We start from the raw sequence: 17,821 nt of genomic DNA on the forward strand, positions 1-17,821 counted from the left end.
TCAGTGTGCCCTGGTTTGTAGTATTCCTGGTCATCTTCCTAGAAACATGGCTGTCCAGCTAAAGACTATACTCTTCAACCTCTCTTTAGCTAGTGACTCAGTTTTGACATGTATAATGTCAGCATTAGTGAGTAATACGCATAAGCACTGAATCGGGTTTTGGAAATGAAACTACTTGTCCTCTATTCCTAGCTTTTCCCCTTCTGTGGACTGGAATGTAATCATGATAGTTCACACCAGTTTCCACCATGCAGATGAGAACACACTAAGAATGGCAGAACAAAACAGAAAGAACCTGAATTGCAAGATGGCCTCAGGAAGTAGAACTGTCCTACTAACCCTGGAGAGCTTACCTCAGATTATGAGAGGAAGGAAAAATAAACTTCTATCTCATCTAAGTCATTGTATTTTTTGGATCTCTTTTTTAAGCAGCTTAACCTGTATACTAATCCATACAGAAATTATAAAATTCAGATAATGCTACTATTTAGAAAAATTAAAACATGGGGATGCTACCTTAGCAAAAGAGTAGTGGGTAGCAAGGAAACAAATATTGCAGACTAAAAAAGTTGTGGTCTCACTGTTAGGCATAACAAAACACTTGATAAACTGTCTTCTACAATAACTTGGAACACTGACAACACATGAAGTCTAAGAAAAATAGAAAAAGTCAGAATGTGAAAAAAATCAACTACTTTTATATCCCCGAACCAGATTAGATTCTCACCCTGAAGCAACCCGGTATCAAAGATTCACTATTAGAGGAAAAGTTACTATCTCCAGAAATCTTAGGGTGTGGTTACTCTTACCTGAAGCTGACTAGAAGCACACAGTCCAGAAACTAGATTTTGAAGGTACTGTATTTCTGAACACACCACAAACCTGGCCTTGAAAAGCCTGTGATTGATAACTAGAGTAATATTTGTGGCTCTCCTCTTGCACCAACTCTGCCAAAGAAGGCACAGTCTCCAAAGGCCAATCACAGAGAAACCTCAATGAGGAAGAACTTTGCAGGGAACAAAGACAGGTATTTCAGGGATGATGGATAAGGGATTTACTTCCAGACAGCAGAACCAGAGGCAGCCAGGGGGCTAACTGAGGTATTACTCTAATACAAGGCAGGAAATCATCATAATTCCTGTCTAGAAGGATTTGATAACTGCTATGGACCAATGATTATGTATATTTTTTATCTTTTTTCCAAGTGGGACTTATCCTGCTCATATTCCACCACTGTATATTGTGTATATGCTACAGGGAAGAATAATAAGGGGTACACAACTTGAATTTTAGATCATTGGCCCATGAAAAACCACATGAACATTTAATGGCGAGAACTGTACATTTCTTAGAGATCCTGGACTCTGGGCTGAATGTAGTAATTGGATGGGACTTTGGGCTGATTTTGTTGGGGAAAGACTAAATATGTTCTAAGAGTGAGAAAAAGGGTGTGAAAGGATAACGGGTAGCCAGAGGAGCAGACTGAGGCAGATTATTAAATGCTCTCCAGTGATTTTTCTTTGTATCATTTAGTAACAGAATCTCCTGAATTTCAGCTGAGTATATGGCCACCCAGTTAGTGACCACAATTCCTGACACCCCCTACAGGTAGGTGTGATTGTGTAACTGAATTTTGTCCAATGGGATATGAGCAGAATATGGGTAACTTCTGAATCACATTTTTACATGCCTGCCCTCTAAGTCCTTCCTCTCCCCCTCCCACAAGCTACAATATGAACATAATCTTATGAAGAAGCTTTAATCATGAAGATAATGACACCCTAGGGCAAGTGTTGGCAAACATTTTCATTAAAGGACCAAATAATAATTATTTTCAGCTTTGTGGGCTATAACATAAATAAATTAATGTGGCTGAGATCCAATAAATTTTTATTTACAAAAAAAGTTAACAGGTTATGGGACGCCTGGATGGCTCAATTGTTTAAGTGTCTGACTCCTGATTTTGGCTCAGGTCATGATCTTGCAGTTCATGGGATCGAGCCCCATGTCCGGCTCCATGCTGACAGTGAGGAGCCTGCTTGGGATTCTCTCTGCCCCTCCCCCATTTGTTCTCTCTCTCCTCCCACCCCTGCCTCCTCTCAAAATAAATATGCATTAAAAAAAAGTTGGCAGGTTGGATTTGGCTTGCTCACCAAGGGAGTTTGCTCACCCCTTTCCTAGTGAACAACACAGCAGTAAGAATGGATCCCTGGTACCAACTCATCTCTCAATGATGGTAGAGAGAGAAAGACAATTTACACCTTGTTTAAGTCACTGTATTTGAGTGTACCTGAGTGGCTCAGTCGGTTAAGCATCAGACTCTTGATTTCGGCTTGGGTCATGATCTCACAGTCATGAGACTGAGCCCCCTGCTTAGGATTCTCTCTCTCCCTCTGCCCCTACCTGCCCCCTACCTCTTTCTCTCTCAAAAACAAAACAAAAAAAGGCCACTGTATTTTGGAGGCCTCCTTATCATAGCAGTTAAAGAAAAATTCTTAATTAATGCATACACATGTAGGAATTAAACTTCCAAAACAGAAGACCATATATTTAGCTTGTTTGGAATTCAGGAAAAAAGAGATGGAAAATATATTTCCAATAAGATGAAGACTCAGTTACTATTCCAGAAAAGACCATGTTCAGACCCCTAAACTACAACTGTTTCCAAGAAACCTTGCAAGACTGTTGAGAATTCTTTTCTACACAAAAATATAGAATATATAAACTTTAAGATGCTCAGAAGACCTTTTAAGAGATAATGGATCTGAAAAAAGACATCTGAAGACTCAAAGATAATCAACTAGAAAATGGAACTACCTGCTTATCAGGAGGTTGCTTAAAAAAAAAAAAAAAAAATTCACTGTCCCCAATCATTTCTCTTTTTTACCCATACTCGAAACAGTACACTCATTTTTATCAAAAGTGTTAACTAATTTAGAGCCGGAAATGTTTAGAGGGAGAAGAGTAGGATTATTTTTCCTCTAGGACAAGGATATAATCTTAGCAATTATCTAGAACCACTTGAAATTCCACTATTCTCAGGTGTATGAATTGAATGAGCAGGAGTCCTATGAACTGAATGAGTAGTAGTTCTGTGTAAGAAAACAAAAATTACAGCTTTTCATATACACACCTGTTCCATATGTTCGAATACTGCTGGAGTAGCAATAGCAGCTGGTGCTTCTTCAATAATCTTCTGATGCCTGCGCTGCACAGAGCAGTCACGACCAAACAGAGAGATAGCATTGCCATACTGATCTGCTAAAATCTGTACCTCGAGATGACGGGATTGTTTGGCTAGTCTCATCACAAATATAGGAGATCCAGGGACTTCAGCTTGAACCTATATTAGAAGAGGAAATAAAACAAATTCTTAAGTGGTAAGCACTTCAATTTCAACAGGCAGATGCCTAGAAGTGTCAGGGACCATGTTAATTAGCAGGAATACAAAAAAAGAATAAAATATAGTTCATGCCCTCACCTATTAAGATGTTGAATTCTTAGTTATATAACCAATATTAATAGATGACTATGAAACATATGAACACCCAATGTGTTACAAAAGTGAAAAACAAAATAGTCTGAAAAGACACACACACAAATCCCACAAAAGGGTAAAATACTGCCATCAACTCCAGACAGCCAAATGTACAACGGGCTCCAGACTAGATGCTTTCTTGGTTCACATCACGTCACAGAGGGTGTTGTAGTTGAAGGATTTTGATCTTCAGTTTTGAAGCATAATGCCACTAGATACAAAATTCTACACTGGCGGTTACCTTCTTTCAGCACTGTAAAGACAATCCAATGTTTTCTGGCTTCCACTGTTTCTACTGAGATGTCCACTATCAATCATTACTCCTCTGAAAGCAATTTTTTTCCGGCTGCTTTAATATTTTCTCTTTTTCTCTCTTTTTTTTAGGGGATTGAGGTAGCAGATTTATTCTGATAATCTTAGATGTGGTTTTCTCTGTATTTGTGCTGTGGGACTCATAGTACTTTTTTAATCTGTGCTTAGTAACTTTTATGTAACTTCAGGATACTTCTTAACCATTATCTCTTCAAATATCGTTTCTGCTCCATGATTTCTTCAAATATTGCTTCTGTTCCATTCTCTCTCATTTCTGAGATTCCAAGTGCATGATATTAGATCATCTCACTGTATCCCATATGTCTTTTATGCTGTTTTGCTATGTAGCAAGTCCCCCAAAACTCAGTGGGTTACTTAGGACAGCAACTGTTTCATTTGCTCACGATACTGTCCTCGTCTGGGCAGTTGTTCTTCTGCTCTTGCCTGGGGTCATTTGTGCATATCATCATCTGGTAGTTCAAGTGGGGCTGAATGGTCTCACTCAAATGTCGGGTGACTTGTGGTGACTGTTGGCAGGTAGGTCAAGGGAGCCTCGACTGGAACAGCTTATTTATAGCATGTGGCCTCTCATTCTCCAATGTGCTAGATCAGGCTTCTTCAATGCAGTGTTCCAAGACGGTGAGGGCAGAAGCTCCAAGGCTTCACAAGCCCTAGGCTCTAGAACTTACACAACACCACTTTTGCCACATTCTAATGGTTTAAGCAAGCCACAGGGCCAGCTAAGACTCAAGGGGTGGAAAAAGAGATGCCACCTCTTGATGAGAGGAAAGGCAATCACATTGCAAAAGGATACATACAAGGATGGGAGGAGTTATTGCGGCCATGTCTGCAAACAATCTACTATGGTCCACCCTCTGGCCACAATAATTCATAGACCTCCCACATGCAAAATAGACTCACCCCCTCCCAAGACCCCCAAAGTCATCCAATCATGGCATCAGGCTTGACGTCCATTTTCTCATGAATCATGTCCAGATGCGAATAAGACTCCTTGGGTGCAGCTCCTCAGGTGCAATTTCTCTTGATCCAACGATCTGGGAACTAAAAAGACAAGTTATCTGCCCCAACACCCCCACTATTTAATGATGAGATGGGGAAAGGATAACCATAAAGGATAATCCTGTTCAAAGAAGAGAGGATGGGAAGTACACAGTGGTCACTGTTCCATAGCAACTCTGAAGTCCAGATGGGTACATGTCAGGTTCCCTTACTCTAGGGGCAGGGAAATTTTTCAGGGTCTTGTTCTGCTCCCTGGCAGTGATCTTCCTAATCCACGGTGCATGGCTCTCCTTTGTTCTTAGCTATGCTCTCTGGGCTCCTGGCTCTGCTCTCTGACAAATCTTTTTATTAGATGTTTACAGCTGAATAGCTTTCTCACTCTGCTTCCTGTTTATAGGAAATTGAAAACCCACAAGGCTCTTTGAAGTTTGAACTACCTCTGTCCCTTTTAGGCCCTTTGGTGTAATTATCAGTACAAGTCCATTGAAAACTTTGTGGGCTTCCTATGAATCACACTGGGGGATTTACTCCTTGCCCCAAAAGATACATCCATAACTTTTCTGCACAGATATCTCTATACTTTGGGCATATCACCCTGCTGTGGGATAACACCTTTAAGATTCTTTGAAACTCTTTCCTTTTAGCTGAGAGGATAATCCACCAGGTAGTGTCTTAAATATCTCTAAGCCTTAAAGGATCTCACAGCTATTCATGACTTGGCCTTTACCCTGAGGTCACTTTTTACTTTGAGGATCTTTTTACCAGGTGGAGAGACTGGGAATGAAAAAAAGTTCTGTTTTCAAACTCAACAAGTTTGAAACACCTTCTTTAGCTCATCTCTCTTATTATTCCTTAGCATAAGTAACCAGAAGGATTCGAGATACTTTCAACATTCTGTCTAGAGATTTCCTTAATTAGGTCCATGAGTTCATTAAATACATTCTCTATTTTCCAAGTTACCTCAGACAATTTGTTCCATCATTACAGAACATATGCTACCCTTTTTTCCAGACCCTACTAATAATTCCCTCACTGCCTATCCACCATTCCTCCAGTCTTCATTGACAATCTCCACCATTTCCCCAGCCTCCATGTATGAGCCAGTCTTAAAGCCAATGCGACATATTTTACTTTTTGTTATGGCAGCATCACACCTTTAGGTATCAATTTCTGTGGCAGTTACCCATTGATGCTTAACAAACCACCAAAAATTTAGTAACAGGACACTGAGCATTTGATTTGTTTACAGCAATTGACTGGGGCTCAGTTGGGTATTTCTGTTGATCCTGGCCAGAAGTTACTAATCATGCAGCTGTAGTCATCTGACAATTTAACTGGGGCTGGATGGCCTAACAGGGTCTCACATTCATGACTCAAATGTGGTGCTGACTGTCAGCATGTAGGTCTAGGAAGTCTCAGCTGGGACAACTCCTTTCTACTTCATGTGGCCTCTTTTTCTCCAAAAGTTTAGACCAGGCTCTTCACTTGTCAGTCTGAGGCTCAATTCAAGAGGGCAATGGCAGAAACTACGAGACCAGTTGAGGTTTAGGCTTCAGAACTTATACAGCATTTCTGCTACATTCTCTTGGTTAAAATAAGTCACAAGGCCAGCAAAAATTCAGAGAGTGGGAAAAAGACTCTCTTTCTTGATGAGAGGAGAGGCAAAAATCATATTATACCAGGGTGTGTATAGAGAAATAGGAGAAATTATTATGGTCATCTTTGCAAATGATCTCTCACATGCTCTTTTCTGTATTTTTCATCCTTTTGTCTCTTCATGCTTTAGTCTGGATTTTCTTCTGAGCTATCTTCCAGTCACTAATTCTCTCTTCAATTGCATCTAATATGCTATTAAACTCCTCTACTGACTTCTTAATTATAGTTATTGTCTTTTCAGCTCTAAAATTTGTTTCTTCTTTATAGTTTCCACTTTTCTGACAAAATTCTCAATCTTGTCTTTAATTTCCTTGAAAACATTAAGTATAATTACTGTAACATCCTTGTCTGATAGATCCATTATCTAAACTCTCTATGGGGTCTTTTATACTGACTTTCATTTTTCTTGATTTTCAGTCATGTAATTTGATATGCCTGCTTACCTTTAAATGGCTATTTGATACCACATTTGAAAAATAAATAGAAATAATTTGAGATCCTGGATATTATTATATTTGCTTCTTTCTGGTGGTTAGTTACACCAGCAATCCTAGAACTCCTTGCTTGAATCAAAGGTTGAGTATTTTGAAGCTGAGATTTAATGCCTGTGTGGGTTGGTCTATTTCCAGTTTATTTTTACTCCTAAGGTATAGTTCCTTCAAGATCCCAACCTAAAATGGGAAAGTTTCCCAGGGCACCCTCCTTAGAAAACCCTGAAGTCTAAGTTTTGTCCTTTTAGTCTTATAAGACTGTTGAAAACTGCAATCAGCTTTTCAACTGCTTCTTCTCAAACCAAAAGATATCGCCAGGGGAAAAGTGGCCTTAAATGCCACCTCCCTGGGTTTCCTTCTTCTACTATACCTTAGCTCCATAATTCTTTACTAACTTGAAAGGTTTCTAATGCCTTGAAATAGACTTGTAAAACAATTTTGTCCAGCTTTTCTAGTTTGTTCTCAATGGGAGGATTTGTTTGTTATTTGGTTAATCATTATTGGAACTTAAGGACGTTCGCATAAAACTTCTTAATCTTAGTGTTCTAGATTCTTGAACTATTTGATTCCATGGTAATAAGCAGTTTCAAAATACCTAAAGGAGTTATACTTTTAAAACTTAACATGCTTTTTCTTTTGCCTCTAAGAGTGAAAGTCCTTTCCTTTAGATCCTGTGAGGCATTGATCTTCCTATAAATTCAGGTAAACTACAAAAGGAATGTAGGGTAAAAAGGAAAAAGAAGGGTAATACTCAAAATCTGACATTCAAAACAGGATAATGCAGTAAAACAATGGATTTATCACTTTTATCAGTTTGCTGTTTAATGTTGTTTGCTTTTTAAAGAGGGCAAATAGAAGGTGGCCAGAGACACTAGTAAAAGACAGTAGAAAGTAAAAAATGCTGGGAAAAATAAGAACAGTGGGAAGCTAGGAAAGTGAAAGCCCAGAAGGTGTCCAATTTTCCTTTTTCTGACTCATCTTTTTCTGGTAGGAGAAAAAGAAAGTGAGTCAAGTATGTGAGGGTAGTCCTCGGGCAGGAAAGAAGAGACTTCTGTCTCCCAATTATCTAAGATTCTGAAAAGAGATCATTTATTTGGCCTCCACAACTAACCTGTAGTATGGCCACACCAACATGGCTGCAAATCAGAGGGTTAGGCAGATATCGGAAGCTCAGCTTTCCTAGAAAATCCCCAATGATAGAATGTAGACCTGCCATAGGGTTCCTGTGCCAAGGTGCAGTGGCCATGCAGCACAGATGAGGGTGCAGGCTGCTGAGCTGGCCAGGTAGATGGGACATATAGCATAAACTCTGGAACCTGCAGCCACTTTGAACTGAAGTGAAGTAAAGCCAACCAGAGAGTCTGAGCCCAGCCATGCAAGAGCATCCGAATCAGGAGCTAACCACATAATTTATCTACAATGCCAGCAAAAGAGAAACACAAAAATGTCGAAAGGCATTGTGACTCTTTCTTATCACTATGAGGTCCTGTGAGCCACAGGGATCATATAGGTGTTCCCATATAGGAAGACTTTTATATTATGGAGAATAACTACTGTTTGAATCACCTTATTGAATAAAAACTTACACTGAATTGGACATTGCTAATAAGCAGGTAGGAGCTAGGAGAAAGACTAGAGTACTTACAGACAAAATAAAAAATTACATATTTTCTGGACATCCATATTGTATTATGATCATTATCTTTTATTTTATGGAGGTATAAGTGACATACAACATTAGTTTTTGGTGTACAACATAACAGATTGTAGATATAGTGTGAGTTAAATCATGTATCTCTGATATACATGTAAATTCAAGCAAACAAAAACAACTTGTATTCTACCTGTCTGAAGAGGTTCGGGAAGTCATCTGCATTGTTAACTTTTCTGATTCCTTTCCCTCCTCCTCCTTCTGAGGCCTTGATCATTACTGGATATCCAACTTCCTCTGCTGCCTTCAAGAAGAAAGAGAAAAATGGAAATAAGAGTAGTAATAACAGGGAAGGAGAAAACTGGCAGTTTCTCCCTTTAAGAATGCTGCCATTGGTAGGTCCAAAAGTAGTAAAATAGAAAGGTCCTGAAGACATACTATTGGCGGGGAGGGGGGGGGAAGCAGTAAAACAGTATTCGTAGCATTAGGCTGAACCAAAAGAAATGGCTTTTGTAGGTAAAAAAATGGTTGAATATTTGCAATTTCATATGGTTCAATGTAAGACAATCCTGTGTAGGCCAAAAACAAAATAAAACTGTATGTTTATATATAATTATGTATACTTTCATACACCCACATATGTGGGTGCAAAAAAAAAAAAAAAAAGGCTAGAATATACACCAGTGGTGATAAAAGGAAGATAAATAGATATACTTCTACTTTTTACTGTATTTATTTCTATATTATTGGAATTTCTTATAGTATGCAGGTCTTCATGTTTTACCTCTAATTTTTATTTTTAAAAAAGGTAGAGGTAGTCAATGGTCTCAGTACAGTTTCTGACAACATAAAATATTCAACAAATCAGAACTCTCACATATCCAGAAATTATTTTCTCACTTAACTTTTTGTAAAAGATAAAAATAACAAGACACTGAAATATTTTTTTTAAGTTTTATTTATTTATCTGAGAGAGACAGACAGAGAAAAAGAATGCGTGCAAGCAGGGGAGGGGTAGAGAGAGAGGAGAAAGAGAGAATCCCAAGTAGGCTCCACACTGCCACCGCAGAGCCCAATATGGAGCTCAAACCCATGAACAGCAAGATCATGACCCAAGCGTTAAGTTGGACACTTAACTGACTGAGCAACCCAGGTGCCCAAATATTAATAAAATTAGTTAGAAAATTAATTTTCAAAACATACTAAATGTAGTTTTCACATTTACAACATTTGATAATGATCAGGTAGCAATTCTAAACTTTCTGAAAATTAATTATATATCCATTAAGTAGGGAGCTGGTTAAATCAAGATATGCCCATCTATTAGAATACAGTGCAATTGGGGCGCCTGGGTGGCTCAGTCGGTTGAGCATCCGACTTTGGCTCAGAGTTCGAGCCCCACGTCGGGCTCTGTGCTGACAGCATAGAGCCTGGAGCCTGCTTCCGATTCTGTGTCTCCCTCTCTCTCTGCCCCTCCCCCACTCTCTCTCTTTCAAATATAAATAAACATTAAAAATTTTTAAATTTTAAAAAAAGAGAATACAGTGCAATTATTAAAAAGAATGAGGTGGTTTTTATATATAGTGATATGAAAAATGTCCAGACAGTATTGTTATGGCAAAAAGTAAAGGGGGTAGGTAGAAGTTAACCAAAATTTAAAATAACTAAGTCATTCCTTTGTCAAAACATTCCAGTGATTTATGGTTTACATTATAATAAGATCTAAAATTGTATCAACAGGGGCACCTGGGTGTCTTAGTCAGTTAAGTGTCTGACTTCAGCTCAGGTCATGATCTTGTGGTTTGTGGGTTTGAGCCCCACTTTAGGCTCTGTGCTGATAGCTTAGAGCCTGGAGCCTGCTTTGTTCTGTGTCTCCCTCTCTCTCTGCCCCTCCTCCACTCACATTATCTCTCTCTCTCTCTCTCTCTCTCTCTCAAAAATAAGTAAACATTAACAAAAAAAATTTTTTTAAAAAACAAACAGCATGATGAAATAGTATTGGCAAATAAAGGGCTATCACTGGGTGATAGGGATCAAAGAAACAGCCACGAATGTGGAAAAGACTTAAAAAAAAAAAATAAGGTAGTCCACATGATATCAGTAAGAAGGCAGGCCTTTTAAGAAAATATGAAAACTCTAGGCACAGGTCATCTATTTAGAATATTTGCAAAGTATTAAAAAAATTTTTTTAAATATTATTAAAAAAAATTTTTTTTAATGTTTATTTATTTTTGAGAGAGACAGAGAGACAGAGTACAAGTTGGGGAGGGGCAGAGAGAGAGGGAGACACAGAATCTGAAGCAGGCTCCAGGCTCTGAGCTGTCAGCACAGAGCCTGACGTGGGGCTCAAACTCACCGACTGCAAGATCATGACCTGAGCCAAAGTTGGACCCTTAACCGACTGAGCCACGCAGGTGCCCCAAATCTTCATTTATTTTTGAAAGAGAGAGACAGAATGTGAGCAGGGAAGGAGCAGAGAGAGAGGGAGACACAGAATCTGAAGCAGGCTCCAGGCCCTGAGCTGTCAGCACAGAGCCTGACGCGGGGCTCAAACTCAGGAACCGTTTGATCATGACCTGAGCTGAAGTCGGACACTCAACAGACTGAGCTTCCCAGGCACCCCACAAAGAATTTTAATCTCAGGAGGAAAATGCTTATATAATATAAAGTAGGAAAAGAAAAAAGGATTACTAAACTATATATAGAGAGTGACCTTAATTTTATACTTATCATAATAATTATAAATATGGGAATCTATTAATAAAGATGATCACTATAGGATAATAACATATACTACGAATCAAAAACAGGTCAAAAGAAAATATATGAATGTGTTATGAATATGTATCTATCTCTGGATGGTGGGTTTATCATCATCTCTTTTCTGGCCTTCCAAATTTTCTACCAGAAATTTTTATGTTTAAAATTAAGACAAGGAGGGGCACCTATGTGGCTCAGTTGGTTAAGTGTCCAACTCTTGATTTCAGCTCAGGTTCATGGGTTCAAACCCCGTGTTGCTGTCAGCACAGAGCCTGCTTGGGATTCTTTCTTTCTCTCTCTCTCTCTCTCTCTCTCTCCCTCCCTCCCTCCCTCCCTCCCTCTCCTCTGCCCTGCTCATGCTCTCTCTCTATCAAAATAAATAAATAAACTTAAAAAATAAATAAAACAAAATTATGACAAGGAAAAAAAGGAATTTCAATTGACAAGCAAAATAGCTAGTTCTTTACAAAGGGCTTCTACTTTTGCAAATTATAGCAAATAGAGTATGAGGTTGGCAATTCAATTAGAAATATTAATTTTATTAAGGAGATTAAAAGACACAACGTGAAATGCGAACAAAAGAGGAAAATTAGTTGAGCATTCTTCTTGAATTTATAACATATAATTCAAACACAAGTATTGTGTTTTTCTAAAACAGCCTCTTTCATCATCTACTTGGAAGCATAACTGACATTTCCAACTATTTAAAAAGTGAAAGGGGAACAAACTGAAGAGAACTTATAAAAGAAAGAAAAGGCAATGTTGGAGAAAGGATCTCTTTTTGTTTGAGTTCATGTTTCCAAAAGGATGGACTGTAATTAGACATTTTCAGCCTCTCTTGGCTCCCACCCCCCTCCCCCAAGGGAAAAAGAACAAATTATGTGATTGGTCAGTTTGGAAGGAGGAACTGAGCATGCACAGCTCAGCCTCTTCCCCTTTGGGATCAGCCCACTGCGCAGAGCATATGCTCTTTGTCAGCTCTCAGTGATACAAGAAGCTGAAAGGTAAAAGCTCTATCTCTGGAGAGAAACATCTTTGGTTATTCAGCACCACCAGTACCCAGTGAGTAAGCATATTTAACTCTGACGTTCAGTTTACAAATCTGATTGTTGCTAAACACATAAGCCATTTCACCAACATCTCTATCCATAATAAAGCTGACATTTCTCTATCTGCCTGGCTTCTTGGTTCTGAATTCAAGCAGGGCAAATATGTGTTGTTTGTTGCCCCCCACCCCACAAACACACACATACACATAATAACAGGTAGTACAGTAGAGAATCAGTATTTTCTAAAAGCTCTGATTTAGCCACCTAAGAAATGTTCTGTCCAGGTGAGGGCTTACTTCACAACAAATTTATTTTTGTTAAATTTAGGTCACTTCCTTACTCTATATATCTCCTGGTCTTACAATCCCAATGCCCTCATGGGTGCATATCATGAACCAGGCTTCAAATTAACATTTGTGACTACAATCAGTCAGTTGAAAGACATCACTCTGTAGTTAGTAACCTACCTTCAGCCCATCATCCACATCCTTCACATAACCTTTTTGATATAATTCCTGGGGAACATTTAAGATACGTTTTGAAAAATCATTTTCCTGCCAGTCCACACGAAGACCTGTAATAGATAATGGTAACTTAAAAGCTGCTTTAAAAGCTTCTGTTTTGTCAATTTTCTGCTATTCCTTCTTTAAAATGACCTCATATTTATCCAAAATTAAGGATATGTGAGAAAAAAAAAGGATGCCATAAAGCCCTCAATTCTCAGGGTTAGCGGTATTTAGCTCTAGAAGACCTGACAACTTGGGTTCTTACCCTGGAGGAAGCCAGGAGAGCTAATAGGGAGCAAACTTATAAAAATGCAAGAATATACAAGACTGAAAAAAAAAGCATGTCAGACTTCTCACAGCAACTCAGCAGGCAAAATACCTTCAATTTGTGTGTTCAGGCCTGCTCCAGGGCCAGAGGTCTGGGAAATAATTCAATCTTTATGAGCCCTCGGAAATGGAAATGGCGGTTTTATTGGCCTCAGCAGAGTCATGATTCCATGCTCCCTGAATGTCCCTGTACTCAGCCACAAGGGGTATGCTATAGCCTCTCCATTCAAACGAGAACAAATTCAACCTTTTATTTTAAACGGTTTGACCCAGCAGGTCTAGAGAGGATATTGCAATCCCCCTGGAGAGCCAGAGTAACAAGAGTTCAAATCTGTTGGGCCTCAAGGCAATGGTCGTTCCCATTTGAAAGACATTTTAGTTTGTTGTTCCCTGTGGTTGAGTACTAAGCAAATTTATATTGTTATTAGTTATAATGATTCACATGGCACTCTTAAAGGGATTTGTCTAGTATAAATCATTTTAAGAAAAATTTTATTCTTCTGTATGCCCAAAAGAAAGGTTGACTACTGCCCTCATTTTCTGCATCAAGGGCAAATGAGAGTTTGAATTAACAGCCAAAGTAAATAAATCATCAATAGATGGTAGGTTGACATGAAGAAAATGATAGTAGGCAAACATTTGAGTAAGTGGGTTTTTCTTAGTGAACCAGGTCTCCTGCCAGGCAGGTTCAAAGACCTAATTCTGCCTAAGTCCATCTGTGATGAAGATTCTAGCCTGCCCAGAGTAAATCCAAATCTACAGAACCATATGAGTTTTCCCAGAGTTTCCTCAAATTCAAATTAAATCTCAAGATCATTTAAATCACAGTTTAGCACATGTGTAACTGGTACAAAATTTATATTCTTAAGACATGATAAAATCACAGGTGTATAAATTAGCCTAGGAGATATAAAATACCATAAATCAACCTGGATTCTATTTCTTATCCTGAAGAATCCAAATAACATTTTAAATAACCTTAAGACCCAAGCCACAGTCCCAAATATCCTACTGAATTTTTCTGCACTTCAAAACACAAACAAGAAATACTTTCTTACCACTCCCACTCCAGGGAAGAGTTGGGATACCAGCAGTTTGAGCCACTATGGAAGATGCAATCTTATCCCCCAAAGCCCACATGGCCTGGCTTGGAGGACCTAAAAATAAGAAAAGAACCCTGATTGTAACGTTTTGGCCTCATTTCCATCACATAGGTTTCATCTTTTATAGAATTATTTTTGTATTTGTCTGGTCTCCCCTACATCATATATCATGGAGATCGTGAACTTGATTATGGGGATTACTGTGTTATGACTCATCTTTGTACTCTTTATAGAACTTAATGTAATAAGCTTTTAGCATACAGTGAGAGTTCAGCATGTATGCTGAATTAAATTCCTGACAAATCTAACTCTGATTTTATCATTGTTCATGATCCAATTTGACAAGGTTATCAAAGTCCTTTTTTTTTTTTTTTTTAAGCAATCTTAAAATAAAGGACTTATAAAGTTTGGGGTTCAAATCTGAGATATGCCCTCCTTGGTCTTAGGAGAATCCAAAAGGAAAATTTATCATTAGTAAACATTTATCTCTTTAGAAGATTTCTCTCTGCTAAAGGAAAGCAGAAAAGTCAGAAGAAAGAGCTCTCACTTATAGGAATATAACTTATATGCTTAAATGTGAAGGTGCTGATTCATATTTAAGGGCACAGTCCTAGGGCATCCTAATATTCAATGATTTCTGCTACACAAAAAGAGGTCCTTTCTCTACATATTTTCTTAAGGTTAATGCCAAGTTTTAAAAAGCCAGTGTTTTGGAAATCAGAGCCTCCTCCATATCTCACGGAAAAGAACCTGAGGACAGAAACACAATCAAGATGAAGAAAGATAAGTAGGATGTAAGAAATGAGGAAGAGGTATGTGGAATTTGAGAAACTTAACAGAAGACAGTGGAGGAAGGGAAGGGAGAAAAATAGTTCCAAACAGACAGGGAGGCAAACTATAAGAGACTGTTAAATACAGAAAACAAACTGAGGGTTGATTGGTGGGGGAGAGGAGGAAATGGATGATGGACACTGAGGAGGGCACTTGTTGGGATGAGCACTGGGTGATGTATGTAAGCAATGAATCATGGGAATCTATTCCCGAAGCCAAGAGCACATTGTATACAAGGGATGTTGGCTAACCTGACAATAAGTTATATTTTTAAAAAAGTGAAGAAGAGACAAAAAAAAGAAATGAAGAGGGTTACTCTGAGAGCTGCTGATTGATGAAAAATAAGAGCCCCGTGCATGTTAAACAGAAGAAAAGCAGAATATAAAGTGGAATGTGGGCAAAACTGACAAAGAGAACCAGAAAGACAGGAAGAGTATGTTAGAAAGGTTTACCCATGAAGGCGATGCCATTTTTCAAAAGAAGTTCTGGGAGCTTGGGATTCTCAGAAGCATGACCCCAGCCAGCCCACACTGCCTATAAGGGAAGATAATATGATTCTTTCTTAAAATTCATACTAAAATAACATGATAAACTGTACTACTCTCTACCAAGACTGGCCCCACACCATGAGGTACAATAGCTCCAGAGCTGCCTAATGCTTAAGTCGGCAGAAGCCGAATTACTTGATTCTTGGCAAACTTTTTATGGAACAAGAATAAGCAGTCCATTGTGTCAAAACCTCTGCAAAGAGGTCAAAACAAAGTTGAGGTTGATATTAAGATCCTGCTAGTCTTGTTACTCTTTAGGAAACTCAATTCATAACCTTTCCACTATACTCTACAGAGCCTTTTCTAGAAATACTAGTTTTCTTTCACAGTTTCAATTACTTTGGCCACCCAACTCCACATTTATATTTAGTGGTTATACTGCCATATAAATCTCTAGTTTTGTTTTTTTTCTCTCTCTCTGGGCTTAAGTACATTTATCCTAAACATCCTAACATAATAGGGAAGAAATAATCTATTTCTATACTACCATATTCTCAGCTAAGAATATTCCATTGGAAAAAGGAACTTTTATTTACTTGAGATAGTTTGAAGGTGAAATGGATAGTATAAATAATCTCTGAAAGACCCTTACAGACCTTCTGATTGTATTATGTTTATTTTTGCCTCATTCATTTTTTCCATCTTTCTTTTCCCTATCTGTTATACCCCTCACAAAAAAAGCTTTATCAATTTTCAACAAAGATGCTTTATATAAAATTTAAAGTTCTTCTCTGGATAGCCCCTTGTGTCTAACTGTAAAATGGCTAAACTGGTTTGAAAGGACACACTGGCATCTCTTACTTGCACTGGGATCCTTTTAGCAATATCAAGAATTAATTCCACGTTTGCATAGTTGTTGTTGTTTGGTCCTCCTGGCACCGGCACATAGTGATCTGCCATCTTAATGTATTCTGAAAATGCAAGCAAATTAATAGAGAACACATGCTTTATTTCCAGAAATAGAACAGAGCACAACTACATAAAAGACGATACCATCACAGTTAACGACTGGACAAACTGCATTAACGAGGTAAGTCCCAGGACATTTAGTTAGAGGCTCTGACTTTGTTAAGTCATGGGTACTAACATGCTAATCTGGTATTCAGGAAGCTCTTCTATTCAAACAACAGCTCTCAAACATTTCACTATGTAACCTTTTTGAAGGGCCTTTAAGACCTCTCTATCAAGGATGATATGTCACTTAGAGACCCCTGTACAATTATTTATTCTGATAAAAAGTTTTAGCCCTAACATCCTTTATCTTTAACTTGCACTGTACTCTGAGAAGCCCTTTTCCTGATGTCAAGCTGTGACAAACTGGGAAAGAGGGCAGAGCCTGAAGGGTTTGTGGACTGGCTGGACAGGAAAGGTTAGTTACTGGCATATACCAAGGGCTTGAAAAGACTTTATCTGGAATGTTGGAGATAATAGGTATTTGAAAGACACTTTTGAAAGATAACTTCTTTCCCTCCTTACATTTTTTTTGCTCCGTATTCCCTTTCAAATTTGTCACCTGATGTCTCTCTCTTCCTATTCCTGGCAATAATGGTAGAGCAGCTACAATGTGCAGTAAGTATATTAAGCAGTTTATATATATTATTTACTACTCAGTAATCCTATATATGATAGGTATTATTGGTGCCTAATTTACAGGAAATTGGCTTGGAGCAGTCAAATAACTTGCTCAAGTTTATTTATTAGCATTCCTTCTATCTTATTCTTAATTTTTAAAGGTTTTACATCCTTCTAAAAAAAATTCCATTCAAAGTAAGATGCAAAAACCTATAGTTTGTTCCAAATAAAAACAGGTTTATTGTTCTCTTTGACTACAAAAGGAAAAACATGTTAATTATTTTTAAAAAACTATAATGTATCAGGATGAAATAATACCATTTAACAGTCAAAATCACCCATTGCCCCACCACTCAAAGATAAGCAGTTCATGCTCCGATATACTAGAAATCATCAGTTGTTAACCAATTTAACAATATATTGTGGGTACCTTCCCCTATGTGACATAGAGATATAT

The 17,821-nt window shown here is 38.1% G+C and overlaps 1 protein-coding gene across 21 annotated transcripts in view; it reads right to left on the minus strand.

Moving 5' to 3' along the window:
• Positions 1-17,821, minus strand: part of ACACA (acetyl-CoA carboxylase alpha) — a 280,594-nt gene that overhangs the window by 169,903 nt on the left and 92,870 nt on the right. For 20 of the 21 annotated variants that reach the window (XM_058703419.1, XM_058703413.1, XM_058703420.1 and 17 more), the window contains 6 exons: positions 16,594-16,703; positions 15,697-15,778; positions 14,369-14,467; positions 12,945-13,051; positions 8,862-8,972; positions 3,134-3,343 (listed from right to left, as the gene is read on the minus strand). In XM_058703419.1, coding sequence (XP_058559402.1) covers positions 3,134-3,343; positions 8,862-8,972; positions 12,945-13,051; positions 14,369-14,467; positions 15,697-15,778; positions 16,594-16,703 — 719 coding nt within the window. Of the gene's footprint in view, positions 1-3,133; positions 3,344-4,771; positions 4,872-8,861; positions 8,973-12,944; positions 13,052-14,368; positions 14,468-15,696; positions 15,779-16,593; positions 16,704-17,821 lie in introns of those variants that run through there. The other variant, XM_058703428.1, reaches the window with a different exon arrangement.

This window comes from Neofelis nebulosa, chromosome 16, assembly GCF_028018385.1.
Source record: "Neofelis nebulosa isolate mNeoNeb1 chromosome 16, mNeoNeb1.pri, whole genome shotgun sequence".
In the NCBI taxonomy this organism is placed as follows: domain Eukaryota; kingdom Metazoa; phylum Chordata; class Mammalia; order Carnivora; family Felidae; genus Neofelis; species Neofelis nebulosa.